This window comes from Sus scrofa, chromosome 9 (assembly GCF_054392235.1).
Source record: "Sus scrofa isolate SSC_HxYL_T2T_F1_AM1 chromosome 9, Sscrofa_HxYL_maternal_Yorkshire_Landrace_v2.0, whole genome shotgun sequence".
NCBI lineage: Eukaryota > Metazoa > Chordata > Mammalia > Artiodactyla > Suidae > Sus > Sus scrofa.
This window is the reverse complement of record NC_139391.1, coordinates 70,314,073-70,327,673: the sequence shown is the minus strand read 5'-3', so window position 1 is coordinate 70,327,673 and position 13,601 is coordinate 70,314,073. Positions and strand designations below refer to the sequence as shown.

The 13,601-nt window shown below is 51.3% G+C and overlaps 1 protein-coding gene across 50 annotated transcripts in view; it reads right to left on the bottom strand.

Annotated features, from left to right (window-relative positions):
- Nucleotides 1-13,601, bottom strand: part of NFASC (neurofascin) — a 212,422-nt gene that overhangs the window by 52,864 nt on the left and 145,957 nt on the right. For 30 of the 50 annotated variants that reach the window (XM_084976689.1, XM_084976706.1, XM_084976701.1 and 27 more), the window contains 4 exons: nt 13,281-13,331; nt 6,293-6,404; nt 4,484-4,668; nt 2,873-3,004 (listed from right to left, as the gene is read on the bottom strand). In XM_084976689.1, coding sequence (XP_084832815.1) covers nt 2,873-3,004; nt 4,484-4,668; nt 6,293-6,404; nt 13,281-13,331 — 480 coding nt within the window. The remainder of the gene's footprint in view (nt 1-2,872; nt 3,005-4,483; nt 4,669-6,292; nt 6,405-13,280; nt 13,332-13,601) is intronic. The other 20 variants (XM_084976694.1, XM_084976713.1, XM_084976696.1 and 17 more) reach the window with 1 other exon arrangement.

Below are 13,601 nucleotides of genomic sequence, written 5' to 3'. Positions count from 1 at the left end.
ACGGGATCCAAGTCGCATCTGTGAGCTGCACCGCAGCTTGAGGCAATGCTGGATTCTTAAATCACTGAGTGCCAGGGATCCCAGATCCCCAAGGCCAGGGATCAGGGTGAACCTACATCCTCATGTACACTAGTTGGGTTCTTAGACCGCTAAGCCACAATGGGAACTCCTTGTGGGACTTCTATGAGGATGACCTGAGATTCCCCGCATGTCAATAGCAGAGGGCTCAGCAATACTGACTATTACTGTTATTATTTTAATCCGATGTGCATGTACTCCAATGTGTTTTGAGAAGGCTAAAGCAACGGGACCTACCACCTTCCCACGCTCTGGGCAGAGTTGTCTGCAGACATCCACAAAATTAAACGCGAAGGCCAAAGCCTGCTGAAAGCTGGAGGGGTCCCTGTGTTTGCCAAAGCTATGTGACCTTCCCAAGACATGCGCCCACACTGAGAGGACACTCCTCCTGCGGGCCTCCAGGTCCCACTGGCTGGGGATGCAGACAGCAGAGGCTGGGAGTGGCCGTGGGCATCTTAGTCCTGTCCGCGTCGTACCCTAGGACCCGGGGCAAAAAGACAACTCCTTCTGGGCCTCATTTCCTTCATCCCTCAGAGGGGGAAGCATTGCTCCCCTATCTCCCCTACTCTGAGGAAGGTTAAGATAAGGATAGTGAGTATAAATAAAAGTTTTTTAGAAATGTAACCAATTGCCATTTTTCTCATGTGTCACCACCAGAAGGTGCCCTTCCTCTGTGAGATTTCAGGACTGGGCCAGAGGACTTGCCTTGCACCGTCTGTGAACTCATCTAGAATCACTCAGACCTACCACAGAAGTTGGCCGGGCAGGAGCCAGGGTCTGGGCCGGCGGGCGCCACCCCACAGATAGCAAGTCTGAGCCCCGGAATCGGGTGATCAGTAGGCAGGGAACAAAGCCAAGGTCAGCACCCTTATCATCCTTCCCAAGTCCCCACTCAGCAGAAAGGCACAAAGGAAGCTGACGCCAGCAACTTTACGCCTCCTTGCGCAGCGCTCCTCATGGACCAGCTTTCTGTCCAGGACCTTCCCACGGACAAGGCTCAGCTGCGAAACCTGGACTCTGCATTTGTTTAATCGTGCTGTGATTTTTTTTTTTTTTTTTTTTTTTTGGCTTTTTGGCTTTTTGTCTTTACCTGCGGCATATGGAGGTTCCCAGGCCAGGGGGCGAATTGGAGCTGTAGCCGCCGGCCTACGCCAGAGCACAGCAACGACAGATCTGAGCCGTGTTTGCAACCTACACCACAGCTCAGAGCAATGCCGGATCCTTAACCCACTGAGCGAGGCCAGGGATCGAACCCGCAACCTCATGGTTTCTAGTCGGATTTGTTTCTGCTGCATCACGAAGGGAACTCCAATAGTGCTGTGATGTTTAACGCCTGTGTTTGCCCTGTCCCCAAACTGCTATCAGGACAGGGAGAAGGGCAGACCATGTCCCTGTGCCACTCGCATTCAGGGGAAGGATGTTTCCTGGGGTAACCAGATGCTCTGTACTAGGCTGTGCCAGTGGCGTAGAGGGCTGACACAGCAGCCCACAGCTTCGTCACTCACTTGCCACATGACCTCGGGCCATTCCCTGCACCATCAGTGCCCCATTTCCTCATCTTTAATGTTTGAGGTTAAAGAGATAGAGAAATGCACAGGAGCTCTCAGGTAGCACCGCAGGTTAAAGATCTGGCATTGTCACTGCCGTGGCGTGGGTTTGATCCCTGGCCATGAAACCTCCAAATGCTGCGGTTGCAGCCAGAAAAGAAAAAAAAAGAAAAAAAAAAAGAAAGAAAGAAAAGGGGGAGAGAGAGATGCACAGTGCCTGGCACTCAGTAAATGTCTAGAAAGGTGCATCCTCACCTTCTCCTCTACCTATCTTCCTGCCTCTCCACCTGCTTCTATCAGCTGTTGCTCTCAACTTTGGCTCTGAGTTCTCTGCATCTATTTTTGGCCCCATCTGGTTGATAACACTGTTTACATTTCCTCCGACTCCTTAGAGCAAGTAAGGATAGGACATTTGAAAAGTAAATGCAACTAGACTGAATATGGTGTGAAGACCTGACCCTGACCAAGACCTCGGGCCGGAAGAGGCCCTGGAGTCGACCTTGCCAGCCCTCCCGGCAGGTCTAAAGCTGCCTGACGCCTGCGCGTGCTCAGTAATGCACCGAGACTCTGCTCGCATAGGGGACCTTTCCCTCCTATCCAACCGCATCTTTCATGTCATCATTTAACCCCGCCTCTCCTTTTGCCCTTAGCAGAAAGGGACTTGGGAAGACAAGGGCAATGAGTGACCCAGTTCTCTTCTCTGTCCTGAGCCCCAGCCATCACTCAGAGTCCAGAAGATCCAGCACAGGTCCCCAGACCTTGAACTGGGCTCTGTGGTTGTTAAGGGCAGAAAGCAGAAATGTATGAAAAACCCTTCGAGTTCCTGTCGTGGCTCAGCAGTAACGAACCCAACTAGTATCCATGAGGATGCAGGTTCGATCCTTGGCCTCGCAGTGGGTAAGGATCAGGCACTGCTGTGGGTGTGGTGTAGGCTGGCAGCTATGGCTCTGATACAACCCCTAGCCTGGGAACCTCCATATGCCATGGGTACAGCCCTGAAAAACCCCAAAAACCCCAAACCGAAAAAACAGTATGAAAAACCCCCAAGAGCAGAAAGCTCTTAAACATGGGACCCTAACCAAGGGCTCCTGTTCTTATACATACGAATGAGGCAGGTTTCCGGCCCCTTGAGGTGGCAAAAGAGATGGTCTGCTCCCTCACTTCTGGAGCAACAGGGCTGGCCCACAGGGACGGGGATCTGACGGGACAGGGAACAGAGGCTGGTGGGGCAATGGCGTGCTACTCACATTGCAAAGGTTCCCCATTCACCATCCACTGGACAGTGGGTTTGGGGTTCCCATTGGCTCGACACACCAATCTCCCGTCTTCGCCAGGAGCCAGGATAAGGTTCTTGGGTTCGTCCAGCCAGTAGGGAGCAGCTGGAAGACAAGGACAGGCATAGGCAGAGGTGTCAGATGACATGGGCAGGCAGCAGAAACCAAATGGGCTCCCTCTGGGAAGGCAGGAGTCCCTGAGTGCCAGCCCTACCCAGGCCCTTGCCACCTGCCCAGGGCTCATCCTGATGGGTTGACGGTGCAGCCTGCCTTTGGTTGGCTTGGTGCCGCAGAGGCTGACGGATTTAGTTCAAGTTTACAGATCAGTTCTAAACTGAGGCTGCTCACGTGCGCCCCCCTGGAGAGCTTTTAACACGCAATGGATGCCAGGGCCCATCTTGAACCTACTAAATCAGAGTCCTCAGGGGAAGCCGGGTGGCCACAGCTTTGAGAGCTTCTTGGGTGCTCATGACCTGCAACCAAGGCTCAAGCTGGGGAGGGTGGGTAGGGGTTGGCCCCTCTGGATTTCTGCCGTTTTTGCTGCAAGATCAGACTTTAGGAAAGGCCTGATATTCATTGTTTTAGGCATTGAGCTTTGATTAGAACAGAAGCTCTTAGCTGGCCACCCCTCCCAATTGTTTGGAAATTTTTGTGACTATGTAGACACATATTTTTCTGAAAAGAGGGTCTTTCAGATCAGATTCCCAAAGATCTTGAAACCTCAAAAAAGGTTAAGAAACCTGATGTGAGTGTGGTGCTGAAACCAAGGTCACGGGTCCAGTGAGCATGTGCTAAGAAAGTTCTTGCCTGTGGCATCAGACTCATCACCCTACCATCCATTCATCCCCACCATTCAGACTGAGAAGCGACTGGCATACCCCACCATCCATGGCTGGAAACCCTGAAGGCACATGCTCCATTGCCTATAAGAGCTCAAGTGTGCCATCTATGCTTTTTGGGAAGGGAAGTGATTTTTTTTTTTTTTTTTTTGGTCATGTCTGAGCCTTGTGGAAGTTCCAAGGCCAAGGATCAAACCCGCACCACAGCAGTGACCCAAGCCACAGCAGTGATAACACCGGATCCTTAACCCACTGAGCCACCAGGGAACTCTGGGAAGTGATTTTAAAAAACAATAATTTGTGCCACGATGATGCCCATTTTAAAAAGAACCATGCACAAGTTCACAGACAGCACAAGCTAAGACAGACACACCATGAACAGGAATGTGAAACCAAAAATGGAAAAGGTTCTGGGTGATCCAAACGGGCCGGGGGAAAAAGCGCACCTGCTGAGGGAGTCCTGGGCACAAAGGGAAGTTGAGCAATGGTCAGGCGGATCTCCTTAGACCCACCTCCCTCCCACCACACACACACACACACACACACACACACACACACACACACACACACACACACACACACACACACACGGGGTGACACCCTTCCTGCAGGTCACAATTGCCGCCAATCAGAGTGTTGGATGCTTTTCCCACTCACCCTGCCCCCAACCACTGTGAGAAGGGAGGGTGGTCAGGGAGCGGAGGGCTGGCAAAAATCATCATAATGAGAAATACACACAACGTACCCTTTACTCTCACCGAGATCGTGTGCCGGATGCTGCCCATCTTGTTGGAGGCCAGGCAGAAATACTCCCCAGAGTCTTCCTCAGACACATTGGTGATACGCAGGGCCTTGTTAAAGTTCTCAAGCTTGGCCTTGTCAGATGGGAGGTCCCCACCTTTCTTGTACCATGCGATGTCTGGTGTTGGGCTAAGAGGGACCAAGAGAGACAGGGACGTGTCACTAACGGTGGCTCTGCGACTCTTGTATGGAGCCCAAAACACCCAGGGGCCCTGAACGTGTACTTGTGATGGGGTGGGGTAGGCACAGGCAGGAATCCCAGTAAAGGATCATAGATAGAGATGGAAACCTAGGGGATGTTGGGAGATCACTGTAAGTTATTATTATTATTATTTTTATTTTTTGTCTTTTAGGGCCACTCCCTCGGCATATGGAGGTTCCCAGGCTAGAGGTAGTCGCCAGCCTACCCCACAGCCACAGCAATGCTGGGATCTGAGCCACATCTGTGACCTACACCACAGCTCACGGCAATGCCGGATCTTTAACCCACTGAGCGAGGCTGGGGATCGAACCTGTGTCCTCATCGACGCTAGTTAGGTTCGTTAACCACTGGGCCACAACGCGAACTCCAATCACTGTAATTTAATAAATTGCCCCCAAAAGCCATCAGAATGAGGCAGCCTTGTTCGCTTAGTGGAGACAGGAGACATTGAGTGGGGGATGGGATGGGGCCTGTATTCAGATTCAGATCAAGAGCAGGAATTTGAGGACCACCCTTCTGCTGATTTGAATACACACCTTACCAGATACCAAGGAGGAGGTACTGCTCGAAGAAAGAGGACGAGGTGGTCTTTTCTGACCCCCACTCCCCTTGGATGATAAAACTGTAGCCCACTGGATCCTCAGGGCAGAGCCTCCTTGCCTGCCTGCTTGCAGCTCTCACAAACGTCCTAGCTTAATAAATCTATTTCTTGCCTATCACTTTGTCTCGCGCTGAATTCCTTTTGTGGGGAGACACGAGGAACCAGAACCTTAGTGAGTCCAGACACAGGGTAAGTGGTTCTAATTTAAAACTGTGGGTTTGGAGTTCCTGTTGTGGTTCAGTGGTTAACGAATCCGACTAGGAACCATGAGGTTGCGGGTTCGGTCCCTGCCCTTGCTCAGTGGGTTAAGGATCTGGCGCTGCCGTGAGCTGTAACATAGGTTGCAGACTTGGCTCAGATCCTGCGTTGCTGTGGCTGTGGTGTAGGCCGGCAGCTACAGCTCCGATTCGACCCCTACCCTGGGAAGCTCCATATGTCGCAGGAGCAACCCAAGAAAATGGCAAAAAGACAAAAACAAACAAACAAGCAAAACCGTGGGTTCAAGTCCCAGTCTGGGTTTTGGCTGGGTTCGAGTACCGGCACATGGGTTTAGGTCCCAGTCTGGGATTTGGCTGGGTTCAGGCTGTTAGTGCTGTCAGTTTCACCCGGGCCCAGGAGGACAGGATGGACATCCTCTGCGAGCTGATCCTTCCTCTGCAGAGAGGATGCTCAGCCACAGGGTGCCTGAGGGACTTATCCAACATCCCAAGAGGGTCTACCACACATACCGGAAGCCAGCCATCTCCTTCGCTCATTATGTACAAAAGAGAGCGGCCAGAATGGGATGGAGAGGACTCTGATGGGCAGCGTCCCCACTGGGAGCTGTTTGCTTCTTTTTTGCTCCCCTCCCCCCACCAATGTGGCAAGAATGGAGCATGCATAAACCCCCAGCCCCTCCTCCTAGAGGGGGGCCAGAAGTGGGGCTGTGGTGGGGGGGGTTGCAAACATACACCCCAGAAGCGATGCACTCCAGCAGGAGGTCCATGCCGCGCAGCACCATCTGACTGCTCGCTGTGCCCTGGGGATACATGAAGCTGGGTGTTCTTTCCGCAACTCCGCGGGCTGAAACAGGATAGAACAAGCTCTTGTGAGCTCATGAGCCTCCTGCCCCGAGGGCTGACCCAGCTAGGCCAGAGCTGTTGGGCTGGAGAGAAAGGTCGTCGTGCCCTCCTGCTCACCCCCTTACCCTCAGAGGCACCAAGCCCCAGACCCTCCCAGCTGAAACCACCCCAAGGGCTGGGGCATCAGCAAGAGAGGGGTGTTAGGAAGCATGGGGCTCCTCGGCCCCACCCGAGCGTGGGTGTGAGCAGCTCTAAGTTCCGAAAGGATCCGCCAAGTGGAGTCCAGCTTCCCTCACAGCTCAGGAAGCCGCTGTCCCTAGAATTAGGGAGGGGCTGCCTGAGCGGGGAGTCCCCTACTCCCCCAGCAGCTCGTGTTGGGATCCTCAGTGGCCCCCAGGGAGGCCATCTCAGCCGCAATGGGAGAAAGAGAAGGTGCGTACTGGGGCTACAGGACAGATAACCGGCTCTTTGGGACCCTGGATACAAGGCGCTGGGATGAAGCCACAAAGACTCAGTTGAACAGTCAGAGCTGCAGGGAGTATTATGAATGGTTTAGCAAAGACAGGGCGAGAATTAATGAACAGACGTGACAGGAAATCACTGTGGGGCCAAGACCACTCTGCTTCTTCACTAATGACTTGGGAAGAGGGGCTGGGGAGGGGGGTGTTAATTGGATGTGAGAGATGGGGGGAGGGGTGAGAGGCAGGTGGCAGCCAAGATGGAGGAGGTGATCTACAATTCAATGAGGCTGGGGCAGCCTTGGGCTCTGGAGTCAACGACATGCAAGTTTTGAAGGCCAGGTGGCTTCCAGAGTGCCACACTGTCAGGGTGGCTGCTTCCCGGTGGAAGGGAACACGCGAGCCTGGGTACATCACAGCGCAGGCGACCACGCCCTACCCGAAGCTCATGTCTCCCTCAGAGCTCTCTGCACAGCTCTATGGACACAGGGTGGAATGGAGGACAAGGATTTTGCCACCAGCAACCCCAAAGCAGAGGGAAACTGGAGGGGTCCCCTCCTTGCTCAAAAGGTGTATGATTGTAAACAAGAAGTTAAAAAGATAACTATAAGCTGGGTTATAAAAGATAACCACCCATGGGTTGAATGGGTGGGTCTTTGACTCAGCTGGAGAGGGGAGGGGTGGCGGAGGCTGGGCTGCCAGGAAGGGGGGACTCTCAGACATGCCTGGAGTGAATGCAGAGTATGTTGTTGGGCACGGGAACAGGGGGGCAGGTATTGCGACTGGGTGCTGGCAGAGTGAGGACAGGGTGGCAGGAGGAACCCTGTCTCTGCAACATCGCTGGGCTAGCTGGTGACCAGCTAGAGCAGTGGGGCTCCTGTCCTAAGGCACTCAGCTTCTTTCTACCAGCCATCGGGGAGTGGGTTTCACAGAGCTGGCATCTATTTTACCCTTCGGGTAAGAGAAAGAAATGAGGACACACAGGCAGAGGTGTAGTTAGGCTGCTGGCACAAAATGTGGCACATAGCTAGTGTTCAGGAAAATGACCGTGGGATGGAGAAATTCAAGAGGAGAACAAAACAGAAGGCACAATTCACCACTTGTTATCGCTCTTTTTGGAAAGGTCCTCACCTGTTCCACCAGCACACACACATCCAACAGTGGCTACTGAAGGGTTAATCCATTATGTGGTTAATTGGTTACCATCTCTAACTCTGACCGCATCCAGCTCTCAGTACCAGAGACGCCTGATACCGAAGCAGCAGCTCCCTCCCACCCATCCTCATGAAATCACCCAAACAGACAACACAAGGTCAGGGGCACCCTGAGGAGAAGATTTCAGGGCAGGAGGCTCTGGGCCAGTTTGGTGAATCTGATGAGAGCTGGGCACTCTGGGGTTGCATGGAAGCTTCTGTCGGCAGGCTCCTTCCACGTGGGCACAAAGCCTGCAGAAACCGATTTGTGACCCTGTGGATGTTTAATGCACACTGTAGCATGCAGCCCCACCAGCACGCATGCCCAGCAAAGCATTAAGTATGGGAAAGAGCGGCAGCTGCCTTGACACGCTGCAGCTGGGACTATAAAAAGTTATGGCAAGACTTCATTTATAGGATGTGGGCTAGCAACCGCAGAGTCATCCCGGAGGAGGAGAAGCTACCGGGAAACCAGCCACAGGTCAAAAACACGGGGAAGGACATCCTAAAGGCAGAGGTCATAATCGGGGCCACCACTGGGTGAGCACTCAGTACAGGCTGAGCGCTTGGCTCAGCTCCATCACCACCATCATCACGTTTGATCCTCACAGCAAGCTTGGCGGGTATTACCCCCATTTTCCAGGAAACAGAGGCTCAGTGGAGCCTGTGGACTTGCCAAGGTCACAAGCCAGTGATGTTTTGGATTCTGGACCATGTGGTGCCAAAGTGTGTGTTCTAGCATCTATTCTCTAGTGCCTCTGTCTTTTTTTTTTTTTTTTTTTTTTTTGTCTTTTTGTCTTCTTTTTCTAGGGCCGCTCCCACGGCATATGGAGGTTCCCAGGCTAGACGTCCAATCGGAGCTGTTGCTGCCAGCCTACGCCAGAGCCAGAGCCACAGCCACGCCAGATCTGAGATGCATCTGTGACCTACACCACAGCTCATGGCAGCGCCAGATCCCCAACCCACCAAGCGAGGCCAGGGATCGAACCCGCAACCTCATGGCTTCTAGTCGGATTCATTAACCACTGAGCCACGATGGAAACGCCTATTGCCTCTGTCTTTAAAGAACCCCACTTCTTACTTCTGACAGTCAGCTGGGGGAATATCTTTCTTACTTACAGCAAAGAAATCCAAAATTCAAGGGCAAAAGAGATTAAGGGAGAAAGATGTTTTTGTCCTAATGAGCTACTCTGGTGAAACTCTTCCACTATGTTTTTCTTGAATATTGTTCTTACCATCTCAGCTTGGTGGCTATTAAAGTCAGGCCCCAAATGGAAAAAAAAAAAAAAAAAAGAAGCCAGGCTGGAAATTAAGAGGCTCCAAAGGCATCTCAACTGGATTATTAAGGCCATGAGAAGCTTGAAGAGGCATCAGAGTGACACATGGTATCATGAGGGGACAAGAAGGCTAGACTCAGAGGTCATGAAAAAATGTGGTCTTATAGAAAAGGGGTTTACATGAAAATTTAAAGGCTAATCCAGCTGATGGCTCTGGGAGCCACAGCTCCCAGGGGAGGATGGCTAATTTCTTTCGCTGGAGACATAGACCCAGGAAGTGTTGGAGACAAAGGTGATTACGCTATGAGACTCTATACGGCGGAAGATGACAGAGTCTTTAGTGCATCACAGGATCTCACCACCTTCTCAGAGGTGGGGATCCAGCCTCTCCAGCTTGATGACGCTTCTCTTACTCTCCCTAATTTTCAGGGCTGGGATCGGATCTAATGTCTGATCAAACTCAGAATCCAGCTGCTAAAGCTCACGTCTGAGGATGCAGGAAGAGATTTCCCATGTGGGCCCATCTGACCTCTATTCCCAGGGCAGTCCATCCTCTCCTGCTCTCACAAGCTGTGGTGCAGGAGTGGGCTCGTGAGTTTCCAGGGGAATCTGGTCAGCGGTCAGTGGTCAGCAGGGGGATGTCAGGAGACACCTCTGCTTCAACCACCTCAAACTGGTTGAATGCAACCCCTGAATCGCTGAATGCAAAATGCCTCAATGGTCTCCTGCAAGAGGACAGGTCAGGATGGCTAAAAACCCAAGTTGCTCCCCTCTGTCAAGTGCTGTGGGTTAGCAGAAGAGAGGTGGAATCAGATGGATTGAAAACCTTTGCCACAAAGAGCTTTTAGGGGCTGCTGGAGTCTGACCTTTGCTGCTTCCAGTTCTCAGAACTGAGAATTCACAGGGCTGGATCCCTAGAGTCTCATCTGCCTCCCTGGCTCTAGAAGCAGCTGACCACACAGCCCCCGAACACAGGAAAACTCTTTGTCTAGTAACATTTGATACCTTCTACTGCCAGAAATTCTCTTCCATAAATCTAACCCAAGTCCTTCATGCAAGAGTTGGAGCTTTGTTCTTGGCCAGTTCTGAGGATGGTTGAGATTCGGAAAAGCCTTCTTTTTCTAGTCTGCCTTAAAATTTCTCTCTCCATGCTATTTTCTTCCCATAATTGTGCCCGCTTTCCTCCCTGAAGCTGCTCTTCAAGTTCTCCTCTTCCCTCTTAATTTCAGAAGCAAAGAACAATTGTACTTGACACAGTCAACACTAAGCCACTCCTTTTAACACCAGTAATGGCAACAGTTACTAATCAGCGATGTCTCCAACACCATTCTAGGAACATATGCACATTATCCTGCTTAATCGTCACAACAATCCTGTGGGGTGGGTAATACACCCCTTTTGCCGATGAGGAGATTAAAGCTCTGACACAGTAAAGGACTTGCCCAGTGTCACTCCATGGAATGTCCTGGAGCCTGAGTTTATTTTTTTTTTAATTTTTATTTATATTTTGTCTTTTTAGGGCCACACCTGCGGCCTATGGTGGTTTCCAGGCTAGGGGTCATATCGGAGCTGTAGCTGCTGACCTACGCCACAGCCACAGCCACGCCAGATCCGAGCCGCATCTGCGACCTACACCACAGCTCACGGCAACACCAGATCCTTAACCCACTGAGCCAGGCCAGGGATCGAACCTTTGTCCTCATAGATGCTAGTCAGATTCGTTTCCGCTGAGCCACAACGGGAACTCCCCGGAGCCTGGGTTTAAATCCAGGCAGTCTACCTCAAAATGCATGCTCTTAGCTTCCTACCTCCTTGCCTGGATAAATGCTAAGTGGCAAGTTGTCATCTCAGTCAGCTTCCCCCTGCTACTTAGCAGCTCAGGGGGTTATCTGCTCAGAGGACTGACCACCACAGAAATCATTAGGTCAATATGTAATTACAGGGTGGCCCTACTGCTACAAGAGACACGCCATATTTCAAAGCCAAGCTGACAGTTGTACTGGGCATTGTTCATAGCACTGTATCTCTCTGTCCAGCTCCCTGAACTTAGGAAGGACCTTATCTTCCTTCCTGTTCACTTTCTATTTCTTTCTAGAAGCATTCACGTTAGCTGTGCTTTGTTCAACATATGCCTTACTTTGACTTTATATCCTTTTCATACGTGGTTACCCCATTCTGCTTTGCTTTTTAGGGCCACACCCGCGGCATAAGGAGGTTCCCAGGCTAGGGGTCGAATCAGAGCTGTAACTGCAGGCCTACACCACAGCCACAGCAACTCGAGATCTGAGCCACATCTGCGACCTATACCACAATTCATGGCAACGCCAGATCCTTAACCCACTGAGCAATGCCAGAGATCGAACCCACAACCTCATGGATCCTAGTCAGGTTTGTTAACTGCTTAGTTGTGAAGGGAACTCCACCCCGTTCCACCTTGGATTGAAGAGCTGAGGTCAATCATCCTGTGAACTCTTGGGAGCTCTGCTTGGTTTCAAAGCCCTGAAAAATTCTTATGACTCCCGCTGACTCACTTACAATAACATCTACCCCTGGTCACAAACTGTATAAGTGGCTGGAATCACTCAAACTTATCATTGATAAAATAACTCTACATGCATGGCCCCCTCAATGGTTCATCTTATATAAAGCAAGGCGTTTGGACCAGATGGCCTCTAAGAGACTTTCTGGCTTTGATGGACTCCAGCTTTAAGACTACTTCCATAATAGATCACCCAGAATCCGATTTAGAAAAAAGGCACATTCCACACCAGTGCTCTGGGCCTCTTGACACAAGGGTAGTTGGCCCCGTTATTTTGAAAACAAACAATGCTCAGAATCTAACAAAGGTCCCCTGCTTCCTCGGGCAGTAAATCTCCTTGGCAGGATCTCAGTGTGGCTCTGGCTGCTCGGTGCCAAGTTAAAGCCTTTGCCTCTCTCCCTGGCTCTCCCTCCCTCTTCCCATCCCCCACTCCAGACACCAATCATTGTTTATATCAGCACATCATAGTACAGACACTTCCTAGCTGAGCCCACAATGACTTCCCTGGGGACCTGCAGCCTCAGCTTCCGAGGCATCACTGCTGATGGGGACCAGCTGCCTCTCTAGAGCCAGCAAATGATGATTCCTTTAGTTGCTCAAGGAAAATAAGACATTCTTGAGCCATGGCTGGGGGTAGCTCAGGTGTGGAAACAGCCAATTACACGACTAATCAGCTTGAGGTACCAGTTGTGTGATGAGTTAGAAATATGCCTCATGGAAACTGTTCCATGACTTGCAAATGTGCGGATGGGTGGGCACTGGAGTCTTGTGTGCACTCCCAGAGGAAAGAGACCCAGGTGATTGCAATGGATGGTTCAGCTTTATTGAAACTTACCTTGAAGGAGAACTCAGAGCTAGACTCTTCCTCCTACTTCCCAGGCGGATTTGAAAGGGAAATGCGATCTGTGAAATGGTACCCCTGGTAACAAAGGCTAGAGCGCAACACGGGCCATGCACATCTGGACACTTAAAAGTCAGCTAAACACGCACTCCAAAGCTTTCTGTGCCCTTTAAACCATTAAGAGGAACGAGACTTCCTGTTTCCTCCTGACTGTGGGAACGGCCCTGTCCTGAGATGTTCTCCATCCATCCACCACTGATTCCTAAGCTTCAACTGACCCCTGCAAGAAGCTCTTTTGAAGTCCTACCCTGGCATGACCAACGTGTGCAGAACTCACAACTGGAGGCTGGCACATTCCAGGAGGTCACACCACGTGGGCCACTTCCACCTCCCACACTGGCCACCTTCCTCCCAGTGAGCAGCGTTCTGGAGGTGGCACCTTGGTACTCTGACCTGGCCAACCGGCAGACCTGGCACCGAGCACACGTTAATGACGCGGTATCAGTCAAGTTAGGCAAACTGGGGTTAGGACAGGCAAGGTTACTCCCAAGGTTACCACAGCGACTCACCACTGTACATGTCAGGGTGGTTTCTTAAGGACGAGTCATTATAGGGGTGGTCTGCAATAAACAAAAGAGGGTGAGCAAACAGGGACCACGACAAGGTCATGGAGGCATAAATGGGAGGCAACAACAGAAATGCAAAGCCACAAAACAACCGGGGAGCACCAGTGGTCTTTGGCAAAGGAAACACACAGCATATGTGGGAAACGAAATCTGCTTGGTGAAGAAAAAGCAACACAAAATAGCCCCCGAAAGGGATGAAAAGGTTAAATCCTGCAAAAGAAGGCAATAATAAGTTTCTTTTTTTTTAATAAAGAAATTAGGCTT